Genomic DNA, 27,037 nt, shown 5'->3' with positions numbered 1-27,037 from the left:
AACCTGCCCCGGCCAAAACTCACGCCAAAATAATGGAGGCCCAGGGGACGCCACCACCAGCAGGCCATGGCTTAACCGGTAAACTCGGTGACCAACCATCGGCACTGAAAAAGGGCACACACGTGTCGAAGTCATCCGACTCCGGCCGAGATACTGGCTCCGACCAAACTCGACACCGAGATACCGGCTCCGAACAAAGTCGGCACCGAGAGATCGGCACCCCAAAACCGAAAAAAGTGGCTTCGGACCCGAAAAAGACTGTGGAAAAAGTTTTGGTGCCGAAACACCCATCATCGGAGCCGAAACAAAGTTCTTATTCCGAAGAACAAGGCCTTTCAGCACAACTACAAGGCCATAAATTTGGACAAGAATTAGAGATGGGGGAGCCAGACAATACACAAAGAAGGCTCCATATTAAAAAAGATACAGGGAAAATAAGAACTCTTCCCCCTATTAAAATGAAAAGGAAACTTGCTTTCCAAGACTCAGAGAAACAACCAAAAGCAAAGGTGGCGAAATAAAAAACTCCACCACGTTTTTCGCCACAACCATCGCCACAGCACTCACCGCAACTGTCACCAATTGCAACACCCCCTATGATGCAATCTCCAACGCACACAGGGATGACCCAGGATGACCCAGATGCATTGGATCTATATGATGCACCAGTATCTGACAATAGTCCAGACTGCTACCCGGCAAGACCGTCACCACCTGAAGACAGTACTGCTTACATGCAGGTGGTGTCCAGAGCAGCTACTTTTCACAATGTAGCACTGCATGCTGAACCAATTGAGGATGACTTTTTATTTAATACTTTGTCGTCAACACACAGTCAGTACCAGAGTCTACCAATGTTACCAGGGATGTTAAAACACGCAAAACAAGTGTTTCAAGACCCCGTCAAAGGCAGAGCCATTACACCTAGGGTGGGAAAAAAGTACAAGCCTCCCCCTACGGACCCTGTGTACATCACGCAACAACTAACACCTGACTCAGTGGTAGTAGGCGCAGCACGCAAAAGGGCAAACTCACAGACTTCTGGGGATGCACCACCGCCCGACAAAGAAAGTTGAAAGTTTGATGCAGCGGGGAAAAGAGTTGCAGCACAGGCAGCAAATCAATGGTGCATTGCCAATTCACAGGCTTTATTGGCAAGATATGACAGGGCTCATTGGGATGAAATGCAGCATTTCATTGAACATCTTCCCAAAGAGTTTCAAAAGCGTGCACAGCAAGTGGTGGAGGAGGGCCAAAGTATCTCCAACAACCAGATACGATGGGCAATGGACGCAGCGGACACAGCCGCCAGAACTGTGAATACAGCGGTCACTATTAGGAGACACGTATGGCTACGCACCTCCGGACTTAAGCCAGAGATCCAACAGGCTGTGCTTAATATGCCTTTTAATGGACAGCAGTTGTTTGGGCCGGAGGTGGACACAGCTATAGAGAAGCTGAAAAAGGACACTGACACGGCCAAAGCCATGGGCGCGCTCTACTCCCCACAGAGCAGAGGCATCTTTAGGAAGCCACAATTTAGAGGGGGGTTTCGAGCCCAAACCACAGAACCTTCAACCTCACAAGCCAGACCCACATACCAGGGCCAGTATCAAAGAGGAGGCTTTCTGGGACAATATAGAGGTGGACAGTTCCCTAAAACCAGAGGGAAATTCCAAAGCCCAAAGACCTCACAAACTGAACAGTGACTTCAATGTCACAAATCCCCAACACAACACCAGTGGGGGGGAGACTCACAGATTATTACAAAAATTGGGAGGAAATAACAATAGACTCATGGGTCCAAGCCATTATCCAACATGGTTATTGCGTAGAATTCCTACAATTACCACCAAATGTGCCTCCAAGAACACACAACATGTCCAAACAGCACTTGGATCTATTACAATTAGAAGTCCAAGCGTTATTACAAAAAGAGGCAATAGAACTGGTACCCAACCATCAGAAAGGAACAGGTGTCTACTCCCTGTATTTTCTAATACCAAAAAAGGACAAAACACTGAGACCCATATTAGATCTCAGAACACTGAATCTCTACATCAAATCAGATCCCTTTCACATGGTGACACTTCAAGACGTGATTCCCTTGCCCAAACAACAAGACTACATGTCAACATTAGACCTCAAGGATGCTTACTTCCATATACCCATACATCCTTCCCACAGGAAATACTTAAGGTTTGTAATCCAAGGAGTACATTACCAATTCAAAGTGTTACCATTCGGAATAACAACAGCACCAAGGGTATTTACAAAATGCCTTGCAGTAGTATCTGCACATATCAGAAGACAGCACATACACGTATTCCCGTATCTAGACGATTGGTTAATCAAAACCAACACTCAGGAACAGTGTCTTCAACACACAAAATACGTCATAAAAACCCTTCACAAACTAGGGTTCTCACTAAACTACCAAAAATCACACTTACAACCGTGTCAAATACAACAATACTTAGGTGCAACAATCTACACAAAAAAAGGGATTGCCACTCCAAGTCCACAAAGGGTACAAGCTTTCCAAAACGTAATACAAAGCATGCACCCAAACCAAAAATATCAAGTGAAATTAGTGATGAAACTACTAGGCATGATGTCCTCATGCATAGCCATTGTCCCAAACGCAAGATTGCACATGCGGCCCTTACAACAGTGCCTAGCAACACAATGGACACAAGCACAGGGTCAACTTCAAGATCTAGTGTTGATAGACCGCCAAACACACACCTCGCTTCATTGGTGGAATCCTATAAATTTAAACCAAGGGCGGCCTTTCCAAGACCCAGTGCCTCAATACGTGATCACAACAGATGCTTCCATGGTAGGGTGGGGAGCACACCTCAACCAACACAGCATACAAGGACAATGGGACACTCAGCAAAAACAGCTTCATATAAATCAGCTAGAACTACTAGCAGTGTTTCTAGCGTTGAAAGCATTTCAACCACTAATAGCCCACAAACACATTCTCGTCAAAACAGACAACATGACAACAATGTACTACTTAAACAAACAGGGAGGGACATACTCATCACAACTGTGTCTCTTAGCACAGACGTTTTGGCATTGGGCGATTCACAATCACATTCGCCTAATAGCGCAATACATCCCAGGGATTCAAAACCAGTTGGCCGACAATCTCAGTCGAGATCACCAACAAATCCACGAATGGGAAATTCATCCCCAGATACTTCAAACCTACTTCCAAAACTGGGGAACACCGCAAATAGACCTATTTGCAACAAAAGAAAACGCAAAATGCCAAAACTTCGCATCCAGGTACCCACAGCCTCACTCCAAGGACAATGCATTATGGATGAGTTGGTCAGGGATATTTGCTTACACTTTTCCCCCCTCCCACTCCTTCCGTATCTAGTAAACAAATTTAATCAAAACAAACTCAAACTAATACTAATAGCACCAACTTGGGCACGACAACCTTGGTACACAACACTACTAGACCTGTCAGTAGTGCCTCATATCAAACTACCAAACAGACCAGATCTGTTAACTCAACACATACAACAGACCAGACAACCGAATCCAGCATCGCTCAATCTAGCAATCTGGCTCCTGAAATCTTAGAATTCGGACATCTAGACCTAACACAAGAATGTATGGAGGTCATCAACAAGCTAGAAAACCTACTACAAGACATTGCTACGCAAATAAATGGAAACGATTTATTTATTACTGTCATAATGATCAAATTCAACCATTACATGCGTCCGCGAAAAACATTGTAAGCTACTTACTACACTTACAAAAGTCAAACTTAGCTTTCTCATCCATTAAAATACATCTTACAGCAATTTCTGCCTATCTGCAAATTACACATTCAACTTCACTATTTAGAATCCCAGTCATAAAAGCATTTATGGAGGGTCTAAAAAGGATCATTCCACCAAGAACACCACCAGTTCCTTCGTGGAATCTCAATATTGTGTTGACACGACTCATGGGTCCACCATTTGAACCCATGCACTCTTGTGAGATGCAATACTTAACATGGAAAGTAGCCTTCCTAATAGCTATCACATCTCTCAGAAGAGTAAGTGAAATACAAGCCTTTACCATACAGGAACCCTTTATACAAATACACAAACAAAAAGTGGTTCTACGCACAAATCCAAAATTTTTGCCAAAAGTCATATCACCGTTCCACTTAAACCAAACAGTGGAACTCCCAGTGTTCTTTCCAGAACCAGAGTCTGTAGCTGAAAGAGCATTACATACATTAGACATAAAAAGAGCACTAATGTATTACATTGATAGAACCAAACAATTTCTCAAAACAAAACAATTGTTTGTAGCTTTCCAAAAACCTCATGCAGGGAATCCAATATCCAAACAAGGCATTGCCAGATGGATAGTTAAGTGTATTCAAACCTGTTATGTTAAAGCAAAGAGAGAACTGCCTATTTCACCAAAGGCACACTCCACTAGAAAGAAAGGTGCCACCATGGCCTTTCTAGGAAATATACCAATGACAGAAATCTGTAAGGCAGCCACATGGTCTACGCCTCATACATTCACTAAACATTACTGTGTGGATGTGTTAACAACACAACAAGCCACAGTAGGACAAGCAGTATTACGAACATTATTTCAAACAACTTCTACTCCTACAGACTAAACCACCGCTTTTGGGGAGATAACTGCTTACTAGTCTATGCACAGCATGTGTACCTGCAGCTACACATGCCATCGAACGGAAAATGTCACTTACCCAGTGTACATCTGTTCGTGGCATGAGACGCTGCAGATTCACATGCGCCCTCCCACCTCCCCAGGAGCCTGTAGCAGTTATAAGTTGACAATAATAAACTTGTACATTTGTAAACTTGTAAATATAACACTTTTAATCACATTATGTACATACATACTTACTCCATTGCATGGGCACTATTACTATATACACAACTCCTACCTCACCCTCTGCGGGGAAAACAATCTAAGATGGAGTCGACGCCCATGCGCAATGGAGCCGAAAAGGGGAGGAGTCCCTCAATCTCGTGACTCGAAAAGACTTCTTCGAAGAAAAACAACTTGTAACACTCCGAGCCCAATACTAGATGGCAGGATATGCACAGCATGTGAATCTGCAGCGTCTCATGCCACGAACAGATGTACACTGGGTAAGTGACATTTTCCACATGTCTCATGTCCTAGAAGAAAATCTTAATTTAGCTGATGTTTGTGATTTGTCTGAAAAGTGAGTATCAACTCCCCCCCAATGCCATGCTCGTGCCCGCCCACACTCACACCGTGGCAGTGCGTCGCCACACAGGAGTCGGTGCAGGAGTGGGGCTATACCTGCAGCAGCTCTCCGGCTCACAGAGAATTACTAACTCCATAGGGAGCAGCTGTAGCTGCATGAAAAGTGTACGGGGGACAGATTGTTCAGGTTTTTCGGGATGATGGCGCGCAGAGGGAAGATTGCCAGCTTGGGCTCGGTCTATGCGCTGAGCTGATTGCTAAGAGCTGAAGCTGTTGTGTTGCCCCCCTGCCCTGTTGACCATTTGTTGCTTCTGTCACTCTTGTTTCTGGTTCCGCTTCTGGTTTTGCTTTCAGGCCTGCTTGTGGCGCTCAGACAGGCTTACGGGCAACCAGAAGGGTGCTAGTGAAAGTGTTGGAGGCACTTTTTGTTCAGGTTGAGCCATAGCTGCCAGACATTGGAGCCATTGAGGTCATTGGGGCTACATTGGAGGAGGCTCTGCTATAGTAATCCAGCATAGTCCTGTGCGTGTGGTGGAGGCGGCGGCAAGACCAGGAGGGGGAGGTTAGTGTAAGTGTCATTGCCGCATGGTACTTTGCTGTGTTACTTTGTTACTTTGCTGGCTATGCATTAACTGCAGAAAAAGAGCCTTCCTTTTACTGTGGTCGTGCTCGCATTTATACTTATTGACCATTGACTTTCGCAGATTACCCAGCCAGTTGGTCTGTTGAGGTCTGCTGGGGACTGGCACCTGCTTGTGAGACTATGGTTAAGAGCAAATGTATAGGGGGCGCCCCTGGGCACCTTAAGACAACATCCATAGATCTGATGCTCCAGCAGGCAATTGGGGTGGTCACCATGGAGATTGAGATGACTGAGACGAGACTTTCTATGAGACCCTTAGACTTGATGCACTCATTACCAGGGAAGTGCGATCTTACTGTCATATTGAGTGGCAGTGTATCTGGCAGTGCCCGCGGTAATGCTGGAAATGCTGGGCCAGTGCCAGACACTGTGCCCTGTATTCCCAGCCCACAGACTTTGATCCCTGATCAACTGGCTTCTGATCAAACACCAATCACCTTGGGTTTGACCCTGCACTGGGGAGGGTCGCTGGAGCATCAGGACATAAAACAGACTGTTCGGTGAAAGCAAGGTTCTAACAATTCCAATCCTATCAAATCCCCACTTATCCCTCAGCGGCTTGGAAATCGTGCAGCTGATATTACTGACAATGCACTAAATGCTAGGCCAAGCTGGGTGACTTTAATGGTAGAAGAGCTGGTGGGTAAGTTTGGAGAGATTCTGAAATTGCATCTTGCTCCCTTTTTGGTTCGGTTGACAGCATTGGAACATCCTCTTAAGTATATTAGCAAGCCTTTTCCATTGTTAATTTCATCACTCTCTCTACCTATTCACCCTACTCAGCTGACTCAGCTCTCCCAGACTATTCAGCCTACTCAGATAGCTCAACTGCAGATCACCCTGTCTTCACAGATTTCACAGATTACTAGCAATAATGTTAGCAATAATGACAGCATTCCATCACAGATGCTGGGTGAAGCTGGGCATGATAAAGGCCATGATTGGGGGCCAAAGTCAATTAGCGGGGAGGGCTTAGTATCAACCCTTCAGTTGGGGGCTAATGGGAGGGTACCGTTGCAAGAAACTAGACACCTCCCTGTTATCAATTTACCCCACATCATGGCCTTATGTAATAGTGCTGACAGGAGTACCGGGCCTGGGCGCGGAACAGTTAGAATCACAAGACAGTTTGGTTAATAAGTGTCTGTACTGGTTCACAAACTACAAGACCTTCCCCCCCTCCCTGACCCATGACATACTCCTATGCGCAGAGTACAGTGGATTGGGAGGAGTAGAAAGGATTGCCCTGGAGATTGTGTTATAGTTAATTTAAAAGACCCCAGGCTGGTTCAAAAGTTACTGGTTGTCACCAAGAATTCATGTGAAGGCCATGCTAATATTCGCCTTTCTCCCTAAGGGCATTTTTATAAACCATCTCATGATCTTGGTAGGATCGTGCAGCCTACCCCACTAGTACAACTCCCCGTACATTCTTGTTTCCAATTACTGGTGCCCCACAGACAGTTGGGCTATATAATGTCCCAGTGTCTAACCATTTTGACATGCTTGATGAGGTTGATTGACTAACTAATATGGTATCCCCAGGGTGTTCCAACAGTAACAATAATAATATGGATGGTCCTCCTATTGGTGGGTATTTAAAAATGGGGGTAATAGTGGGCCCTCCTCATCAAGGGAGCCTGTCCATATGTTGGGAGCCATGGATGGCAGAATCGCCTCAGAGGTTAGGAAGTGCCTGGGTCCTCTCATCGTGACCCCCCTTTATACTGATCACTTGAATCTAGGGGGGCCTTTGAACCCTGGCAAAAGTCCCCCCACTTCTTCTGGGGACCAATGAGACCAGTTACAAGCATCGGGCCACCATGGCAAGTGGGGTGCTGCTCTGTCCCCTCATGGAGCGGGGAGTGTGGACCTGGAGGCAGAGGCAATTAGAGATTCTACATCTCAGCTAAAAGGGGTGACAGTAGCAACTTGGAACATTGCAGGCACTCATAATAAGTTAAAGAACCCAGATGGGTACAAGCTGGTTGCATCTTTTGACATTCTGTGTGTTCAAGAAACATGGATGTTAGATCCCTTTTATATAGATGGTTATACATCTTTGTTTCAACCTGCTCTTGCTTCCTTGCCGGAAAGGCACGAGGTGGTTTTGCTATTTTTGTTGCTCTTTAAATTTCAAATGTATATGTTGCTCATAAATGGTCCTCTCCACAGTTTTTGGTATCAATGATCTCTTGATCAGACGAATGTGACATTTTGTTGATAAACTTTTATAACAACTTTGCCCATCACGAAGTAAACAAAGGGCTAAGTGACTTTGATGATTTTATATATAAATACTTTCCTCGCTCACCATGGGAAAAATATAATTTTAATATGGGTAGGAGATTTTAATATCACCTTGTGCTCGGTTGGTAATAATCATGCTTGCATTTTTTTAACCGGGCAAATGTGAGGATAGGGCTCATTTTAAACATACTAAGCTGGGGGCTGTTTTGAATACGCTAATGTTGAAATATGACCTTATAGTTCTTGGCGAGGCCCAGTCAAATAACTCTGATCAGATTCCAAAGTTCATGGGGGGGGGGTACAGGGAGTACTATTGGTTTTATACTAATTTCTGCAGCTGCTATACATCTAGCTTTGAAGTTTACTATAATGGTAAGCTGTTTTAGCGATCATAATCCTGTATGCTTTGCCTTGGAGTCCAAAATACTCAAAAAGTCTGCAGTATCGGAATGCAATACGGGCCTCTAAAAGAATAAAGGACTTCAGCTTAACTGGCCAAAGGTCGACCATATTAGTTTTAAACAGAAAATCTTCCAGTATAATATAGAGTCCATTTTTCCATGTTTGGATGAGAGTTGTATTAACAGCTCAATCCTAATGGAATTTAAAACCTTATGCGGGGCAATTTCTGAAGGTTTGGTCATTCATAATCCCCGCTCTAGGATTTCTTCGCATCACTGGTTTAACGCCACCTGTTCAGCGGCGCACAAGCATCTAAAGGCAGTGCTTAAAAATTTCCAGTGAAAACCTGGACGTTAAAAAGGCTAGGTGCGACTATCAGTCTGCCGTTGAAGAAAGGAAGAGGTCTAGGGAAGAGCTGGCCCTGCCCTCATCATTTAGGCATAATCCAAGGTTTTGGGCTATCATAAATCAGCTTTATTTTTGTAAGGACGACATGCCCAAATTAGAAGCTATAATTCTGGAGGCCCTGTGGGTGACACATTTCAAGGGTATTTTTCAACTAACTGAAAGTGGCCGGCCCCTTTATGGGGCCCCTGTTTGTTTTTCTCAACCAGAGCCAGCCCCAGTACCCCAGAATTTCCCCACAGAAATTAGTGAGGTACTCTTTGCACTTGGAAAATCTACTTCTGATAAAGCCCTAGGTCCAGACGGGGCCCCTGTTGATATCTTTAAATCAAACATAGATTTATGGGTTCCAGGTGTGACAAATGTTTTAAGAAGTGGTGTGGTGGAGGAAATCCCTGAGTCATGGAAAACAGCCATCCTTGTCCCTATTTTTAAAAAGGGAGATACATTGGGCCCGGCCTGTTCTAGGCCAATATCTTTTATAGACTCTACAGCAAAGATCCTGATGAGGGTCATCCTTGCCTGACTTGAGACATGGTACGAAGAGAACAAGATTTGAACTTCTGTTTGGTTTCAGTCTGGGTATAGGGACTGTCGAGCAAATACTAACTCTAAGTTTGATTACTAGTAAATATGTAAAGGCAAAGGGTAGCTCCATCCATATGGCATTTATTGACCTGTCAAGTGCCTTTGACTTGGTTAATAGGTATAAATTATGGAAGATCTTGCAGACAATGGGTGTGGATTCAGACTTGGTTATTTTATTGAGAGGTTTGCATCATGATCTCAAAGTATTAGTTTGATACGGCCTACAAGGGGAACTATTGTCTCCAGAAAAGCCCATGAGAGGTGTCAGACAGGGTTGTATTTTAGCACCTTTCTTGTTCTTAATTTATAATAATGGTATTACAGCTCATTTATCCCGGGCAGGTGTGGACGTCCCAAAGGTGGGGGATCATTCCGTGCCAATACTTTTGTATGCGGATGATGCGGTTCTGATTGCTCGCACACCTATTGCACTGCAGAATCTATTAGATCTCTTTACTGAATATATGGAAGGCCTGGACTTAAAAGTAAACCATTCAAAATCATATACCATGACCTGCGGGACATTCCGCACAAAAATGACGCATTTTAGAATGGGGAGTACCATTTTAAAACGTACAAAGGATTTTAGTTATTTCTGTATTGTTTTTAGCTCTTCCCTAGGATGGAAATCACACATCTTTGCGAAAGTACAACAATTGGAAGACATGTGGAGAGCATTTTTTGTTTTGCTAGGTTATTAGGCCACAAACCTCTGACAGAGATGATCACCCTGAATAACGCTGAATGATTTGCTGCAGCTATTTATGGGGCAGGAGTTACCAAAAATCAGATAATCTCCAATATATTGAGAATACCTTTACCTGTAGGTTGCATGCAGTCCCAAAAAATACAGCAAATGTTATATGCCACGAGGAGGTGAGCCTCCCTTATATAACCGCTCAAATAAAAGTTTTGCCACTCTTATTGTGGATTAAGTGTTGGCAGAAACCAGAAGCAGAATTAGTCAGAGCCTGTATGCTAGATTGTCTTGCTCTAGATAATGTGAACAAGATACCCTGGTTGATGTATATGAAATCAGCCCTTCAGAATTTAGGTTTAATTGATTGGTTTAACCCCCCCCACATGCCTTCCAAGGAACGCCAAGTTGATTGTGAAAGCTAGGTATGTTATCCGCTGCAGGGAGGAGAGGCCAAGAGGCATCTTGGACATGAAATCGGTGGACCTTTATTTTTAGATTGTTACAGTTAAAGCCCTGAAACCATATTTGAGATGTATAGAGAACCCAGATCATCGGCTTCTTTTAACATATTTTAAATTTAATCTGATCCATTTTAAAGCAGCTTTCCTGTCACAATGTTTTTGGCTGTGGAATTTACCCCCTTGTTATTGTGATCATGTCACTAAACAAAGCACTTGTCACTTTATTTTATTCTGTCCAATTCATGCAGATCCAAGAAGGACTTTTCTGACTCCATTGTTGCATCAAGGGGAGCTCAGACAATACCGTCCTGCAATGGAATTTTTACAGAAATTAGCTGCGATTAATAAGTGCCATGATGTGTTAACTTTTATTAAGAGTGCAATTTGAATTAGAGACCGGTATGAGCTTGTAAATTTAACCAGAGATTATAATGTGAAAGAGATGTACCTCCCTCCTGATCTTTTGGAATTTTATTGATGATGATTTTAAATGTTTTATTGTCCTTTGGTGTTATTTATATGACCTTTTTTTATGTTTGTGTTTTGTACCACCTCGCTTTTTATGGCTTATTGCCGAGATAAAGTTGATTGACTGACTGGCTGGCGGGTAGGAATGTTGAGTGACCATCATTAAACTTTTATCTGCTACCATCAAATCCTAATGAGATACAAACATATCTCCATTTTTGCACATCAATGTTATGGAGTGAGACTGCATGAAAGAGGGGTTTGAGTACTGTCAAATTAGACAGCCTCAGCGGTGAGAGAAATTGTTAAAAGTTATATGAAAGAGCAAATTTAAGAAACTGTACAAAGAAGGGATTTAGTAGCCAGAAAGAAGGGAGGATAATTGACAGTGGGAATCACCGAGGGAAGTAGGGATATAAAAGCTAAGGGCTAGATGTAGCAAGATATGCTTTTGCAAGTCTGAAATTGCGAGTCGGTGCGACTCGCAATTTCAGACTCGCAAAAGCATATGCAGAATGGTGTCTCAGACACCTTCTGCGACTCGCTATGGGGTCGCAAAGACCCACCTCATTAACATTAATGAGGTGGGTCGCTTTTTGCGACCCCATAGCGAGTCCCTGCACTCACAGGGATGGTGGCCTGCTGAAGTCCTCCAGTGGCCAAACCATGCAAAAGTCCCAGGTAATGGTCACTCCACATTGGACACCCAGAAGGACAGTCCAACCCAGACTAAAAAAAGACCAGGAGGAATCCCCAGTTGATTGACTTCAGAAACCACCAAGATCTCCCATCGAAGTGCCCTTGCTGACCCTCAACACAACCTACCTCCTGCTTCCAAGGGCACCTTTGCGCATAGCACCAGGCTCACCCATTCCCTTTGCTCCCGGCCACTCTGTGCACTGCACCGAAGATCCAGCTGTGCCATAAGGGTCTCCCCCCCCCCCCTTGCAACCTCAACACTCCACGGGGACCCACCTTTAAGTCCACCTGTGCAGTGCTTTTCCAAGTATCCTCCTCAGTGACCTTGCACCAACTCCAGCGATTTTCTGCAGCTACTCCTGCAAAAACTTGGGGCCGTCAAATCTTCTCCAGCTGGTCCATAGGGCCCACCAATGGGCTCAACATACCTGCAAAAGGAGACACTGGTAAATGCATTGCCTGATTTTCTTAATCGCATTGGTGCGTAATTACGAACCGAACTGTGACATTTTCTAAACTTTGAAAATTCATAACTTAAAAAGTACCGATTTTGATGATCTTGGTCTTAAAAAGTTTATAAAAATCTGAAGTATTTTTGTAAATTAGTCTTGAATTATTCCTTTCAGTGTGTGTCCATATTTATTGGTACTGTGAGTACAACAAATGCTTTGCACTTCTCCATGATTGGCCTAACTGCTTGACCAAGCTACCATAAAAATTAGAGCATTAGGTTGTCTAATTTTTATCTTTGTCAACCAACGTTTGGTTGCTGGGACTCTCTGCACATTGTGCCTAGCTTTACACACTACATAGAGAGCCAGCCTCCTACACCAACATCCCATTCTCTGCAACATAGCACCCCTTTTGAATCCACCCATTTTTCTCTAATTCCAATTGGCAGGTTTTTTCACATATACAGCTACTCATCTAGACCCCTGTGCAAAGCCAGCCAACATATGAATTCACCTCCCCAAAGATTGGCAGAATTTCCTTAATAGGCACGTTTCCTATAATAACTCAGGCCAGACCTGTGTTGTTTGATGTTCTCTCTCACTGCATGTATGTGATATATCTATAGTACAAATTTAGCCAATAGGAAGCGGAGCACTTTACAGGGTCAAACACCTGCATAAAGTCAGTGAGTGATAGGAGAGGTAGCTGGTTTGTAAACAGGTAATGCGTAGTTATATATTGTTCCTTAAAGAGGTGATCTTCAACTCTTTCCTAAACTGGAACACCCTTGGGGCAGTCCTAACTGATACAGGGACGTTGTTTCAGATCCAGAGTGCATACATGAAAAAGGCCTTCTTAGTCTACATTCTTAGTTTTCTGGCTGTGGGTATATTGAGGACCATCAGAAATGGTGCGCTTGTCAGCAAGATAAGCAGAGGGTGCTGATTGTGATGGCTTTGTAAATTATACGTTTGATTTTGAAGATGGTGCAGGCTGACTAGGGGACCCAATAGAGTTCTGTCAAAATGGGAGTGATTTGCTCATATTCTTTCAGTCTCTGGATGAGACGTGCTGGGGTGTGCAGTATGTCCTTAAGGGATGACAGTGTGGAGTCTGAGAGGCCATAGATTAGGGCATTACCACCATTCAGATGCAAGAGTATGGCTGTTTTCACAGCAGTTCTGAAGTCTCTTTCCTCAAGAAACAGTTTCACGTTCTTTAAAAGAAAGAAGTAGTACCAGGCCATCTTTGTTTTTTTGTCATTGTTGCTTGAGATTGGTGTCCAGGGTGAATCCAAGTGTCTTGGCATTCAGTGAGAGTTAGGGCTTGAAGCCATGAAGGTCTGTGTTATTGAGCCATGTTTGTACTGTCTCTTGTTTGTTGTTCTTGACAAGCAACAGAAATTCTGACTTGGTTGGGTTGAGCTTCAGGTAGGCAGTAGACATCCAGGACTGGCTGATGTGCAGGCATTCGACTTCAAACAGCTTTATTCGATCAATTGACCATAAAAGCAACATAAAACAGAATTAGCAAAAGGTACAAGAATAAATAATCATTTTCTTTGTTAAAATACAGCATCTACACATATATAAATTAGTTTGAAATCATTAAAACAATAAAAGCTCAAATTACACATAAAACTCTAAAAAAGGATAATAACCTTTGCTTTTTGGAGATGGCAGCGTATGCGCCAGGCTGCCACTAAATACTTGCTCACTGGAAGAATTACATCGACTGAATTGTGACTTTTTAACACCCGTAGAGCCAAGGAACAGTTCTTAAATCCCATAGCCCTAAAAGTGTTGCGGATCCATTTTGATCGCAAAATCGCATAGGCTGGACAGAAGAACATAAAGTGTTCGATGGTTTCAGAGGTACTGCCACAAGCAGGTCATATATCAGGAAGACTGATCGGCCCCCACCTGTGAATCAATGACATCAGGGGCAAAGAGCCGAAACTAAAACTTGCATATAGGCTTTTGCCATGCAGATCCAGTATGATGTCCAAATAGGATTCAAACTTTGGAGTCCATTTAAGATCAATAAAAGAATTGGTTAAGCGACCATGAGATTTACAGGTTATATTGTTATCCCTAACATAAGACCAATAAGTTAACTTTAAAACATTTTTATGCCGTCTCTCTAGTTTGTGGGCATTTTCCCAATAATCGCTCAAACCCAACAAGCGAAACCAATGGGACACATGACAAATCCAGGTGAGAGTATTGGCATTTTGACATTTTAATAGGTCAAGTAATGAGGGTTTATATATATCTAGTTCATGGGTAATCCATAGCCCGATCCAATAGAGGAGGGGTCTTAAGATAACTAGATCTGCTGCTCGACTTAACCCCAGATCCAAAAATATTGGAAGCAGGGGTGTAGAGCGTGGACACGCTATCAAGGCCCTCGCAAAGTTGTTTTCCCCCACTGAGATCTTATTGCAGTTGGAGAAACCCCATACTTCCGCTCCATACAGGGCTGCACCTTGTGCCTTAGCTATATAGATCTTTAATGCTGGGGAAACAGCTTTTGCAAAGGAACCTTGATAGAAGCGCAGTATGGATGAGGCTCTGTGTTGTAACAACCCTGCGCTTTTTGTGATCTGCTCTTCCCATGATAGTTTACTAGTTAGCCTGACTCCCAGATAGTCTATAGAGCTAACTTCCTTCAAGGGGACTCCTTCAATGTAAATGGAACATCTTTTACTAGGCCCTTTGGATAACACCATTAGTTTTGTTTTATTAATGTTAACCTCCAACCCGTGATCGCTACAAAAAAAATTAAACTGATCAACAAGGATTTGCAACCCCATCGGTGTCTTGGAAATGAGGAGCGAATCATCCACGAAAAGCAGGATAGGGATTTTTTGTGTATTCAAGGAGGGCGCATCATTCTGGCATGTGGACACAGCCTTCACTACTTCATTGATAAATAAAGTGAATAATAAGGGGGCTAGCACACAACCTTGGCGGACTCCCCTTCTAATTGGGATCTGTTCTGTCAGTTTGCCTTGTTCACCCCACCTCACTTGGGCATAAGTATTTTCATGTAATCGTTTTAGCAGGAGTAATAAGTCCTCTGGAACTCCCGATCTGCCCAGCACTTCCCACAGTTTAGCTCTTGGGACCAGATCAAAAGCAGATCGCAGGTCTATAAATACTACATATAGACATTGCTTGGCGATAAGAACATATTTCCAATACAATATAGCCAATCGAAAGACCTGGTCTACCGTGCTGGTTTTAGCACGGAACCCTGCCTGTAGTTGGGAAAGAATTTGGTGCTCCTCAACTCAGCTAGTTAGCCTCTGTAGAATTTGTTTAGCGAAAATCTTTTGCAAGTTGTCTATAAGGCTAATTGGCCTGTAGTTGGCTGGAAGGTTAGCATTTCCTTTTTTATAGATGGGTATAATTTCGGCCCCCTTCCATGCACCCGGGATTTGTCCCCCTGCAGCTATACTATTTGAGATGGCATTGATATACCAAGACCAGATATTTGGTTCCGATCTATAAAGATCTCCAGGAAGTTTGTCCGGTCCGGGTGCTTTGCCGAGTTTCAGACTGTTTATAGCCTCAAGGGTTTCTTCTACTTTAAAAATGAGATGACCCTTAGGGATACACTGGGCCCCCACTTGGAGGGGCGTACTGGGGTTCAAATCCAATAGCATTGATGAGGAGTGGACTACATTAGTGTCCGTTGAGCCCTCTGGCAGGGCATAAAGAGTGGAAAAATGTTCTACCCAGCTTTCTGGTTGTATGTGGTTGCTGGGGCAACTCCTACCTCCATTTTCTCTTTTGGACAGAAGTTCCCAAAAACGCTTGTTATTCTTCTCTCTAGAGGCATTTAATAATTCCTGCCACAAGGAATCCTCCCACTGCTTTTTTGCATTGGACCAGGTTTCTTTATATAGAGACCTAGCTTGTTTGATCTCCCCCTGGGAACCAGACATTACTACTGCTTTTAGCCCAGACTTAGCCTTTGAACACCTCTCATCGAACCATCCCTTACATGCCCCTTTTCCTTCACAAGGCTTTGACCGCCTTGCTTGGTAAAAGAACCCCCGTAGCTGAATGGCCATGCTATCATGTATTTTAAGAATCGGAATATTCCCCACAGTCTGGTCTTCGTACTCGGCCAAGCTATTTAAGAAAATTTGGCATATTGCTCTAATATGATGTGGGTTGGACATCACTTTTGGCCAAGTAATCTTAGTGAATTTGTTATTCCAGCATGGTGGCGGGATTGTTGTAACATGATTATTGAGTGTTCTCCTGAACATTTCTCCACAGAAGGTAAGAAGCAAGGGGAAGTCATCGCTATTGCTTCTCACTACTACATTCATGTATTCCAAGTGGGGCCACAACCTAACATCAATTAAGAAATAATCAATAGTGCTTGTGGACTTGCCCCTTTTAAACGTTGGTGCAATGTTCATATCAGATGGCGTCCTGCCATTGCAGGCCCTAAGGCCGTGTTTTAAACATAGTGTAGCTAATTGTATGGCCACCCGAGATTTTTTTGGAGGGCCGAGTAGTAGATAGTTGCGGGATCCCCCACAGCTCATCCTCTTTGTCAGTTAGGTCACTAATAAGGGTGGAAGGTTCAAAGGTACAATTAAAATCTCCAGCTACAATTAAAATAGTCGAGGGGTGAAGGCTTTCTACAAATTCGGACAAAATGGCCAAGGTTTGAGACTCAGAGCTGCATGAGAGCGATCGTATATAGACATTAACAATGACAATTGATAAGGTTCTTTTAAACGTAATGCACATAGCTTTTATATCTACAGAATCAATTTCCAGAAGCTTGTAGTCACACTGCAGGTTCTTGTTTACAAGTAGTAATAACCCACCTTTCGCACTGCCCAACCCCTTCTCTGAAGGTATAGCAGGAACACTGAATGAAAGAAATCCATCTATAATAGTAGCATCCTCTACCCAAGTTTCCTGAAAAAGACAAATATCTATATCCTTAATAAAAAAAGGCCCATTCGCTAACATGTAATTTCTTTGCCAACCCAGCAATGTTCCAAGACATGAGTTCTAATGTACATTTGCCTTTGTTTATCACCACAGTTGAGCAACCAACGTCCCCCGAGCCCAGGTCATTACTACAGATGTCTAGTGTTGGTACTTTATTGTTCCCCTTTGAATGTGAGACCTTGGGACAGGCCATCGCTTGAGTCACTGATTCAGAAGTCAGTCATACAGGATCAGGCAGTGACCCAAGATCGGTAGCTACCTTACATACAACACCTCCACAGGAATTAGTTGAGCCATCTGGTCCATCTCCGGTCCCCTATCTAGTCCGCGATTGTGTGGGTTTAACATAAGTCTTATCCCCCCCATAGTTGTTACACTGTTCGAATGGGTGCGAGAATCAAAATCCATTAGTTGAGTCACTATGGTCTCATCTTCAAAATGGATAGTAATTATGTCAAAATTGGTCCCTGGGATGCTGTTTCTCTCGGCCGATGTTATGTCAGAGCGAATGACAGAGAGGCAACTTCGTCGGGAGCGTATCCAGTGTGTGACTTTATTAATCAAAGAGGCTTGGTTCTCAACTGACCCTGGCAATAATTTTGGAACATTGATCAAATAGATTTTATTTGTTCCATGACTTGTACACAAATCCTGTTCTTTGATAGCTGTGTTCTCAGTATTGTTATGGGAGGAATTGTTGTTGTGGGAGGTTTTATGTGGCCTGTTAGGGGATTGTGTAGAACTGTTCTCTTGGACAGTTTCCAGGGGGTCGGATCCGTTGATCCTACCTCTGGCTCTACCACTAGTTGGGTTACTCGCCCAGTTCCCTTGACGGTCCCTGTATCTGGGTGCATTTTCAACCCTCCCTTTGGGCCTCAAGTTATCTTTGATGGGGTTGCGGCGGTAATCTTCCCTCTCTTGTAAGATTGTCCCCCCTCTAGCGGGGAGACAAGAATTAACCCTTGACTCATCCCCCTTGTTTGGGGCAGAAGAGGGGAATACTTCTTTTGCCCTGGCCTTTCCACAAACCCTACAAATCCCTTCACAAGCACAGTTATTCCCATGCTGGTGCACAAGATTACTCTTCAAAAGATCTATTAATACTAAAACCAATCCCTTGACTTCGTCGACTCTCTGGAGAACTATAGCCAGATTGCCTCTGCAAGCTGCTGATTCATTACCTTCCGGATCAGACTGGGAGATCAATGGGATAACACTAGGATTAGGTATTCCAACTACAGGCTTGGACACACTCACGGGCACAGGCGAGTCCTCTGTTACCAGCAGTGGTTCAAAGTGATTAGTACACAATAGACTTGGAACCACCTTAATCACCGGGCTCAACGGACGGAAAGACGGTGTATTTGGTACATATGGGGAACCCCCCTGGGATACTGGAGGACTCACTATGCTAAGAATGGGTTTTGGAGTGGGGTCCTTACAATTGTGCGGGGCCCCATCCCCATCAACCTCTGTTGTTACATCTGGAGGATTCCTCTTCCCCTTCTTTTTAAATATCTCTGAGATTTTTCTATCCTTGGGGGGGGGGGCTTTCTTTGGATTATTTATCCCCATGGTTTGTGTACCTAGCATAGACTCAACTTCTTTGACTAAAAGATCTATTTCGTCAAGTGGATTTAACTTGTTAGATGAGCCCAAATTCAGGGATCTATTTGGGCGATTTTTTGGTATTTTTGTTCCCTTAGTTTGACCTGGTAAATCTACAGCCTTCCTTTTCCCCATGATAAAGAAAACACTTGTAAAATCAATGAATACAAATACAAGAGAAAAAAAAAAAAAAGATGACTCTCTTACTTGTGTATTGAATATCCTGCCACTGGAGTATCTGGCCCTGCCTGCCAAGCCTCTTCCGGAAAGTAGCAGCGTCCCGCTCGTCGGCTAAATACTTGTTTAAATAGGGCCCTCTGGGTAGAAGCCACCAATAACAGCAGGGAAGCTTGTAAAGGAGCCCTGCTATTAATACAACTAGTGGTAAACAGTACTACTCAGTTTAAACTGTGCAGTATAATCTGTATTCTCTTGGGTTACAAGCTAGCCTCTTTACTGCTGGCAAAAGGGGGGGGGCCCAGCCCAGCCTCCTCCGGTCTCCGACAGGCACAGGACGGGCCCTCCCTTGGCCCGGGCTTCGCCCGCGCGCATCCCGCGAGGCGGGAGCGCTATCAGGAATTTAAAGGGCTCCTGCCCTTTGATATGCTGCCAGTGACTCTTCCTGGTCCCCCAGTAACACGCGTAGGCATTGTTTGAGGTGTTGGAAGCCTAAAGTAGATAAGACTTTCACTTAGGGTTGTGTTTCATCTGCATATCAGTGAATCTTGCTACCATAATCTTTGAGTGGAGCATGAAGCCGCTTCATGGAGAAGTTGAAGATGATAGGGGAAAGTTTGGAACCATTGGGGACTTTGCCGGTGATAGGGATCTTTTGGGACCTGGAGGTGCCAACGTAAACAAACTGGTGTCAGTTGAAAGGACATTGCAATGCATCCCATTTGAGACTCAGGGATGCATATGAGGGTTGGCTGGTCAAAAGTGTTGAAAGTGACTGAGTAGTGCAGCAATATTAGGCTACAGCATAAGAGTCAGGGCACTTAACAAACACTGAAATGGTTATTCCTCAGCATCACACATGTAAGTACTGCAGATCTACCTTTTCTCAACCCCAAAACCAACAGATTCTGAGCAATTCCAACTGCGCAAGTAATGATATCCGAACCTCAGTGCCTCACATTTTAATATTGCGAGCTCTCAAGTGCTCAGTGTGAAAGGAGCCCATTGCACTTACATAACATTCTTGCAAAGTCTGAACCTTATATTGGTTGAAGACTAAAAGATATTTTGCATGCTCTCCTGTTTCACTTCCATCTTCCATTACAGCCTCACATGGCAATTAGTATACTTAATAATAAAGAGCTCCAGACAGTCATGCGTCATAATATTGTTTATTATAACAAGCACAATTAAACAACCTTTAAACATGCAACCTGCACTCCATAAGGTAAGGTAGCCTACAAAAATCCGAATTACAAATTTAACAGCCATTGGCTAAGCCAATAGGTATTTGTTCGATGTACAAGGAATACTGTAAAGTGTATTGAAGGCAGTCAAGAAATGAAAAGGTGGACTGTTTTGAAGACTCCATTGCCTTCAGTACAGCTCAGTTTTTGCTTTAATTTCAAATAAAGGTCTGATGGCATGGGACCCCATCACCCATTAGTTTTTATGACAGAGAAAGGAGGGACTAACGGGAAGGCATCATGCCTACTTTTGACATATAAACGAACAAAATCGTATTGACCACAATGGTGCCTTCAGTACAGCACAACGTTCGTTCATAGGCAACGAAAAAAAAACACATATTGGTAGCACTTAGGAGAAGCATTAGGTAGCAAAGTGCCTGCAGAGGGAACAAAGACCACACTAGGTACAAGAGGGTGGCGAGATATGGAAAGAAAGGTGGTGAAAGGGAGATATAAGAGAGTAATAGGGAGGGGAACGAGGTGTCAACAGAAGAAGGAGGAGAGTAGCAGGAGGGACATACAACATGGTGCTGGGCAGTGGGTTTGAGGCGGAGCCCAGGGAAGGTAGAAGGGGTGAGAAGGAACAGAGAGAAGAAAAAGAGTAAAACACACAGGAGAGAGTTAGCTGGGGTGGACGGAGGGGACTATCCAGTGGCGGCCCGTCCTTTAGGGCAGAGGGGACACGCCCCCCCTCACCCCATGAAGAGTGTCTGTCAGGCTGAACAAAGGTCAGCCTGGCAGACACTCTTCATGCTCAGGTCAGGCAGCCAGGAGCAGACATGCGCGATTTGCGCAGACTCCTGGCTGCCTGAGCTGAACTTTGCTGGGCTGAGGAGATCACAGCTCCTATGGGCGTGACCTCCTTGGCCCAGCAAAGGTGCCTCGAGGCCCTCCCCTGGGTGACGAGGAAAGCGTCACCAATTGACACTCTCCCTGGGCACTTCAGTTTAAGCCCTGAAGCGCCCAGGGCGAGTGTCAATCAGTGACACTTCGTCACAGAGTGGGGTGGGGTCAGCAGTCTCACTGACCCCATCCCACTCTGTGACCAGGCTGGAACTGCTGCCTTCCCTCATTGGCTGGCCTCAGGTCAGCCAATGAGGGAAGGCAGCAGTCCCAACCCTCCTAGGACCTGGAGGCCAAAGGTAAGTGTGTGTGTGTGTGTGTGTGTGTGTGTGTGTATGTATGTGTGTGTGTTATGTTTTTCATTGAATGTTTGGTGCGCGCGTGCATGTTCGAGTGTTATGAGTGTTGTTAATGGATGTGCGTGCGTGCATGTGTGTGTGAAAGAATGAATGTGTGTGATCTTGTAAAATGAATGTTTGGTGCGTGCGTGCATGTTTGAATCGAATGAGTGTTGTTAATGGATGTGCATGCGTGTCTGTGTGTGAAAGAATGAGTCTGTGTGTGTGTGTGTGTGTGTGTGTGCCCCACCCGCCCCCCTCCCTCCCAAATCTGCGCCCGCCACTGGGACTATCCTTGTAAAGTAGTCTCTTATGCAATTGAATGAAAGCAGAAGAGAGGAGGCAAAAGTATATTTCCGAATACACAATAGCATTAGGTGAGAAATAAATCCTCCACTGGGCTGAGTCAAGACGTGACTGACCATGCCTCAGGACAATGGCTGAAAGAGACTGATCAAAGAAAGGAAGCTGTTTACCACTTCTTATGTTCATTAATGAAGACACCCCCAACAGGTTTTGTTCTCTGTGCACCCTTCAGTGGTATTGAAGAGGCATATGGGGAATGCAATTTCCTCATTTGCTTGAGGTAGGCTCCGCTGATTTTGCACACATTGAGTTCCTGGTATAGCAGGGGCCGTACAAAGATACGCAAGCCCTTCTGCAATACAGAATTCCCCTTCCAGATCAAGAATGGGAGCACCCACCTCTTGTGCTCCAACTGCAATTTTGCTGATTTTAACACATAGTTTGCTTCCTTAAGTGCGTCAAGAGAGCACATTTCCAAGTGCCTCAGACAACACTTGGAAAGCTTCACAAATCAGGTATAAAATCATCTGTATTGTTGCATTCCTCCATTTGTAAAATACTAATACCTTAATAATTGCCTGATGAACATGTTTCTTTTTGTATTCTTTTAAGGCCACTTTTTCAAGGAAATTCAGACGTTGATCAACTTGGAAAGATTTTTGAGTAAGTATTAGTATTTTAGCAATTATTTAAAATGTATCTTTGTATGCACTGTGGGCTTCCAAAACCCATTCATTCGAAGTGATCTACAAAAAATATCTTCATCGATCACCTGTGCATTTAATAGCATGAAAGTTCATGGCATGAATCAGGACTGAGACTATGTAATGAGTTCCTTTCAAACTTTGAGAAGGCTCTAAGTCTGTGGTTCCCAACTTTTTGACTTTTGTGGACCCCCACATTATCATTACTGGAACCCGGGAACCCCCACTGAATCACTATTGAAATCCAGGGACCACCCCACTGAGTCATTACTGAAAGCTGGGACATAATCTGTTAATATTATTTAATTTTCTAAGCAGTCGCAGAACCCCTGAGGAGGCTTCGTGGACCCTCAGGGGGTCCCCGCACCATAGGGTGGGAACCACTGATCTAAGTAAAGAATTTGGAAGGCATGCTAACAAATGGTAACAAGCATTTGCAATTCAATAGGTCTTGCATAGTTCGAGCAAGTGAATTGTCAACTTTTGACAACAGCTCCCACAAGCAAAAACAAAAGGAAACATGAGAAGAAACTGAGAAAAGACGACTTGGCAAAATAACAGAAAGTTAGCTTTGCAGTTTTGTGCCTGCTGGGCATGTTTTTGCCAGTCATAAGCCTTCTGTTTGCAGGGCACTAGAAGTTAAAAAGAACAAATAGTACTTCGATCACGTCGGGAGCAGCGGGCAGTCACTAATTAAGTTGCTTTGATTAGTCCTTATCCCTGCTCCTCACAGAGAAATGGAAGTGGTGCCAGGCGCACGTTGACGAATTACGAGGCTGTAAAGAAGAGTGGCACGCAAACCAACAAATGGTGAGCCACAGGCAGGCTCCAAGCCCTTTACGGAACACAACAGAGTCTCACAAGCGAGACACATGCGCTAGCGCATGCACTCGTAGGCTCGACCTTAGAAATGAGGAAGGAGGCTAAGAGAGAGAGAGAGAGAGAGAGAGAGAGATTAAAAGAGTCAAGGCTAGGATAAGTAAAGTTTTTAAAATGCCTCTATACAATAAAATCAAGACCTCTCACTGAGTATATTTTTCAAGAACATTTGCTTTCTCTTCTGGGATATCATGTTGATGTCATTTATTAAAATGTATTTTCTTTTTTAATCTTTTTATTGAATTTCTCAACAACATACAACAATAAAGCATTTGATATATGGCACATAAAAATGTTGCAACCTGCTAAGTCCCATATCTTGCATCCATCTTTAAATGGAAAGGTTGTTTGTCAATTCCCGACCGTCCCCATTCCTTGCCAGCTTGGAGTCCCCTCCATTCAGATGGTTCTTGCTATCTCCGCCTGCTTTGCCCCCGATTACGCTTCTGCTTTGTCTGTGTTGTCCTCTGCCCTTTCCATGGGCCTCGTATCTTTTTGAACTTATGTGAACACCCTCTAGCTCCCTAAACCACTTCCTTTCCTCTCATGCACCAGTTAATGTTTGAGGGCCATTTGGAGACACTGGGTATCTTTACCGCTCTCCAGTGTGGCTCTATATCACTCCTTGCCACCATCAATGTTATAATGGCAAGAGAAGTGTGCAACTGCCCAATGTCTCCCCCCCATGTAGAGGCCTACCGTCACCAGTTGTGGAGCGAGTGATAGAGAGCAGTCCATTACCCGAGGAGATATTGCCTCTCTCCTTCTCCCAGTGACACTGTATTCAGGGTCACTCCCACATGGTGTGGATCAGGGTCCCCCTTTGTCCACATCCCCTGAGGTAACGGTCACTAACTATATTCCCCATCTTGTGAAGGTGAGTTCTCTGGTAGTATGAGCTGTGGAATAATTTCAGTTGTACCGACTAAAATCCCACCCAGATAGCCACCTTCTTGGGGTACCTGCCAGCCTCCCCCAGATGTCATCTTCCAGTCTCCCAAGTCATTCTTCCACTTACTTCGTAGGGTTTCCAAGGGTGCAAGCTTTTTGTCAGCAAAGATGCATAGATATACAAAACTCCAGATGCAATTTTTCCTCAGTATCACAGAGGAGGTGCCCGTAGTCCTGCAAGACATGTTTACCTGCTGATACTGGAGATATTGACCGACCATCAGATCAAATTGTGCCTGGAACTAGGGAAAACTGAATCATCTCGCCCTCCTTCCAGAAATCTCCCACTTTTGAGATGCCCAGCAAGTCCCATTTTCTGTGGCCCTCTACTTGCTTCAGTCATGCCAACTGTACATACTCCCAGAGTGGAGTCTCAAGCATCACCCGACCCTTCCAACCGAGTACTCTTGTCACTTTCCACCATATCATGACCACCACTGTGCTTGTACCTGGCAGAGATACCCCTTGTCGCCCCCTATGGCCGATGGGGGAATCCCTCGGGATCCATTACTCTCCTATGCATGTATGTCGACCGACGGTTCATGCTGCTGGGCCACCCAATAATACAGTTTCAAATTCGGGAGGGCCAGCCCTTCATTGGCCAGCTTCTACTTGAAGGTAGAGATGGCAAGCCTCGACTGGCCCCTATCCCATATCAGCAACCTGGTCACTGCATCTACATTCCTGACAAACTTATCTTGGACTGTGTATGGAGTATTCTGCAGTATAAAAATTTAAGGAGATAAATCATTTTGTATAGGGTCGTGCAACCTAGCTCAGAGACAAGGAGTTTCCTTCAGTTGGTCACCGTCCCTTATACCCTTCTAGGATACATCCCGGTTTTTACTGGAAAAATGGTTCTGGTTACATTGTGACATAAATGCCTACGTGCCTAAACCCATTCTGTTCTCACCTCAGTAGACCCCCCCATCCACTAGGCAGGATCCACTGTCAAAGAGAAAGCAATTAATTTATTCCAGTTGATACGGATCCCAGCATGCGCACCAAACACCTCGAGAATGTAGAGAGCACATGGGATTGAACCCTCCGGGTGGGCTAGGTGCAGCAGGATATTGTCTGCATAAAGCATGATTACATCTTCCCAGTGCAGCTCCCATTTCAGTCCCCTAATCAAGACGTCTCTTCGTATCCAGGTTGCCAGTGTGGGTCTATCGCAATTATGATCAAAAGCGGTGACAGTGGGCACCCCTGCCTGGTGCCTCTGCCAAGCCTGAATTTCCTTGATTGTACCCGATTAACCATCACCTGGCAAGAGGCTCCTTGTACAGCAGCCCTACCCTTTTAAAAAACAGCAGTCCAAAACCCATCTTCCACAGGACTTCCATCAAATACGGCCTCTTCACTGAATCAAAGGCATTTTCAGGATCCAGCAATAACAATAACACACAATTTTGTTTTTTATGTTAAATAAGGAAATTGGCCTTTATGAGTTTAGTGGATCTTATTTAGTTTTAATGAGACTCAGGAGTTTAGCTTAGCCTTCTAGCTTTCAGGCCTATGCCCACCTCACCCAGTGACTTTTAACCTACTTATTCTGTTCTGTCTTAGCCTATTTATTTTATTATTTATTTTAAGATGGCTGCCTTTGTTTTTAGTTAGAGAAATTATTTGATTTGCATTATCAGTCCCACTCTGTAAAGGCGTCACTATCAGCATCATAATCAAGTCATGTACGTAGGTAGACACATCCTGTCCCCTTCTCACTTATGAGTGACACGCCTATCTCCCAAACATATTCTTTTCCCTCACTTGCATTCAATCACCTACTTAGTCTGATTGATTTTACCATGTAACACTTAAAAAAAAAAAAAAAAAAAAGATGGCTGTGCAGGTTTCATTAAATGATGCTTCACATAGTAGAAAACGATGCATAACATCAATACACATGTAATGGGCAGAAGACATCTCAAATAAGGTACTGTTTTGGACATTGGACAGTGTCTTATCCAGGTGACTGATTGACACCTGATCTGTTCGATATAAGTCAATAAGGACGCTCAATGAAGGAGCACACGGCAATTATGAATACAATTTAGCTTTACTAGAATTTCAGGGAAATGTATGCATTTGGCACATCAACGGAGTAGAATAAAAATAGCAATAAAGAGCATCTATTTATATATGAGCCCACTACAAAGAGTTCATTGACAGATATAAGCTTTGATTAACTGTATACCAAAATGCATCACACTACTATGTTCAGGAAGCAAAATATAAACAAGCTGAATACTTCAGATAAGCTTTGATTAACTGCATACCAAAATGCATGTTTCAATTACTGCAGCAAGCTCACACTACGATGTTCAGGAAGCAAAATATAAATGAGCTGAATACTTCAGATTATAAACACAGTGCAAGCATAATAATCAATCATTATAATAGAGCAGAAAACCAAAGGCCTTTCATCCCAACTTAGTCCACGAAATGCTGGGAAGCCCTCTACCGCCTGCTTGGACCTCTCTCCCCCTCAAGCGTCACTGTCTCTGAACAGCAAACAGGGAGGCAGCGCTGTGGGCCTGGCGATGGCAGCATTCACAACCCCCTCTGCGAGCTTCAATTCCTCACCCGCTCTTCAGTGCTTAAATAACTTGAAGCTTGGATTCTATCCCTTTCTGGCATTTTCAAGCTATGTTATCAGCATTTGTCTCTTGGCTGCTCTGCCATT

The 27,037-nt window shown here is 44.0% G+C and overlaps 1 protein-coding gene across 6 annotated transcripts in view; it reads left to right on the top strand.

Annotated features, from left to right (window-relative positions):
* CDK6 (cyclin dependent kinase 6) overlaps nt 1-27,037 on the top strand; it is a 609,297-nt gene that overhangs the window by 491,143 nt on the left and 91,117 nt on the right. For all 6 annotated transcript variants that reach the window (XM_069211653.1, XM_069211656.1, XM_069211657.1 and 3 more), the window contains exon 6: nt 22,430-22,480. In XM_069211653.1, coding sequence (XP_069067754.1) covers nt 22,430-22,480 — 51 coding nt within the window. The remainder of the gene's footprint in view (nt 1-22,429; nt 22,481-27,037) is intronic.

Source organism: Pleurodeles waltl, chromosome 10, assembly GCF_031143425.1.
Source record: "Pleurodeles waltl isolate 20211129_DDA chromosome 10, aPleWal1.hap1.20221129, whole genome shotgun sequence".
Taxonomy (NCBI): domain Eukaryota; kingdom Metazoa; phylum Chordata; class Amphibia; order Caudata; family Salamandridae; genus Pleurodeles; species Pleurodeles waltl.
Note: the sequence above shows the minus strand (reverse complement) of the source record. Positions and strands in the feature narration are given on the sequence as shown.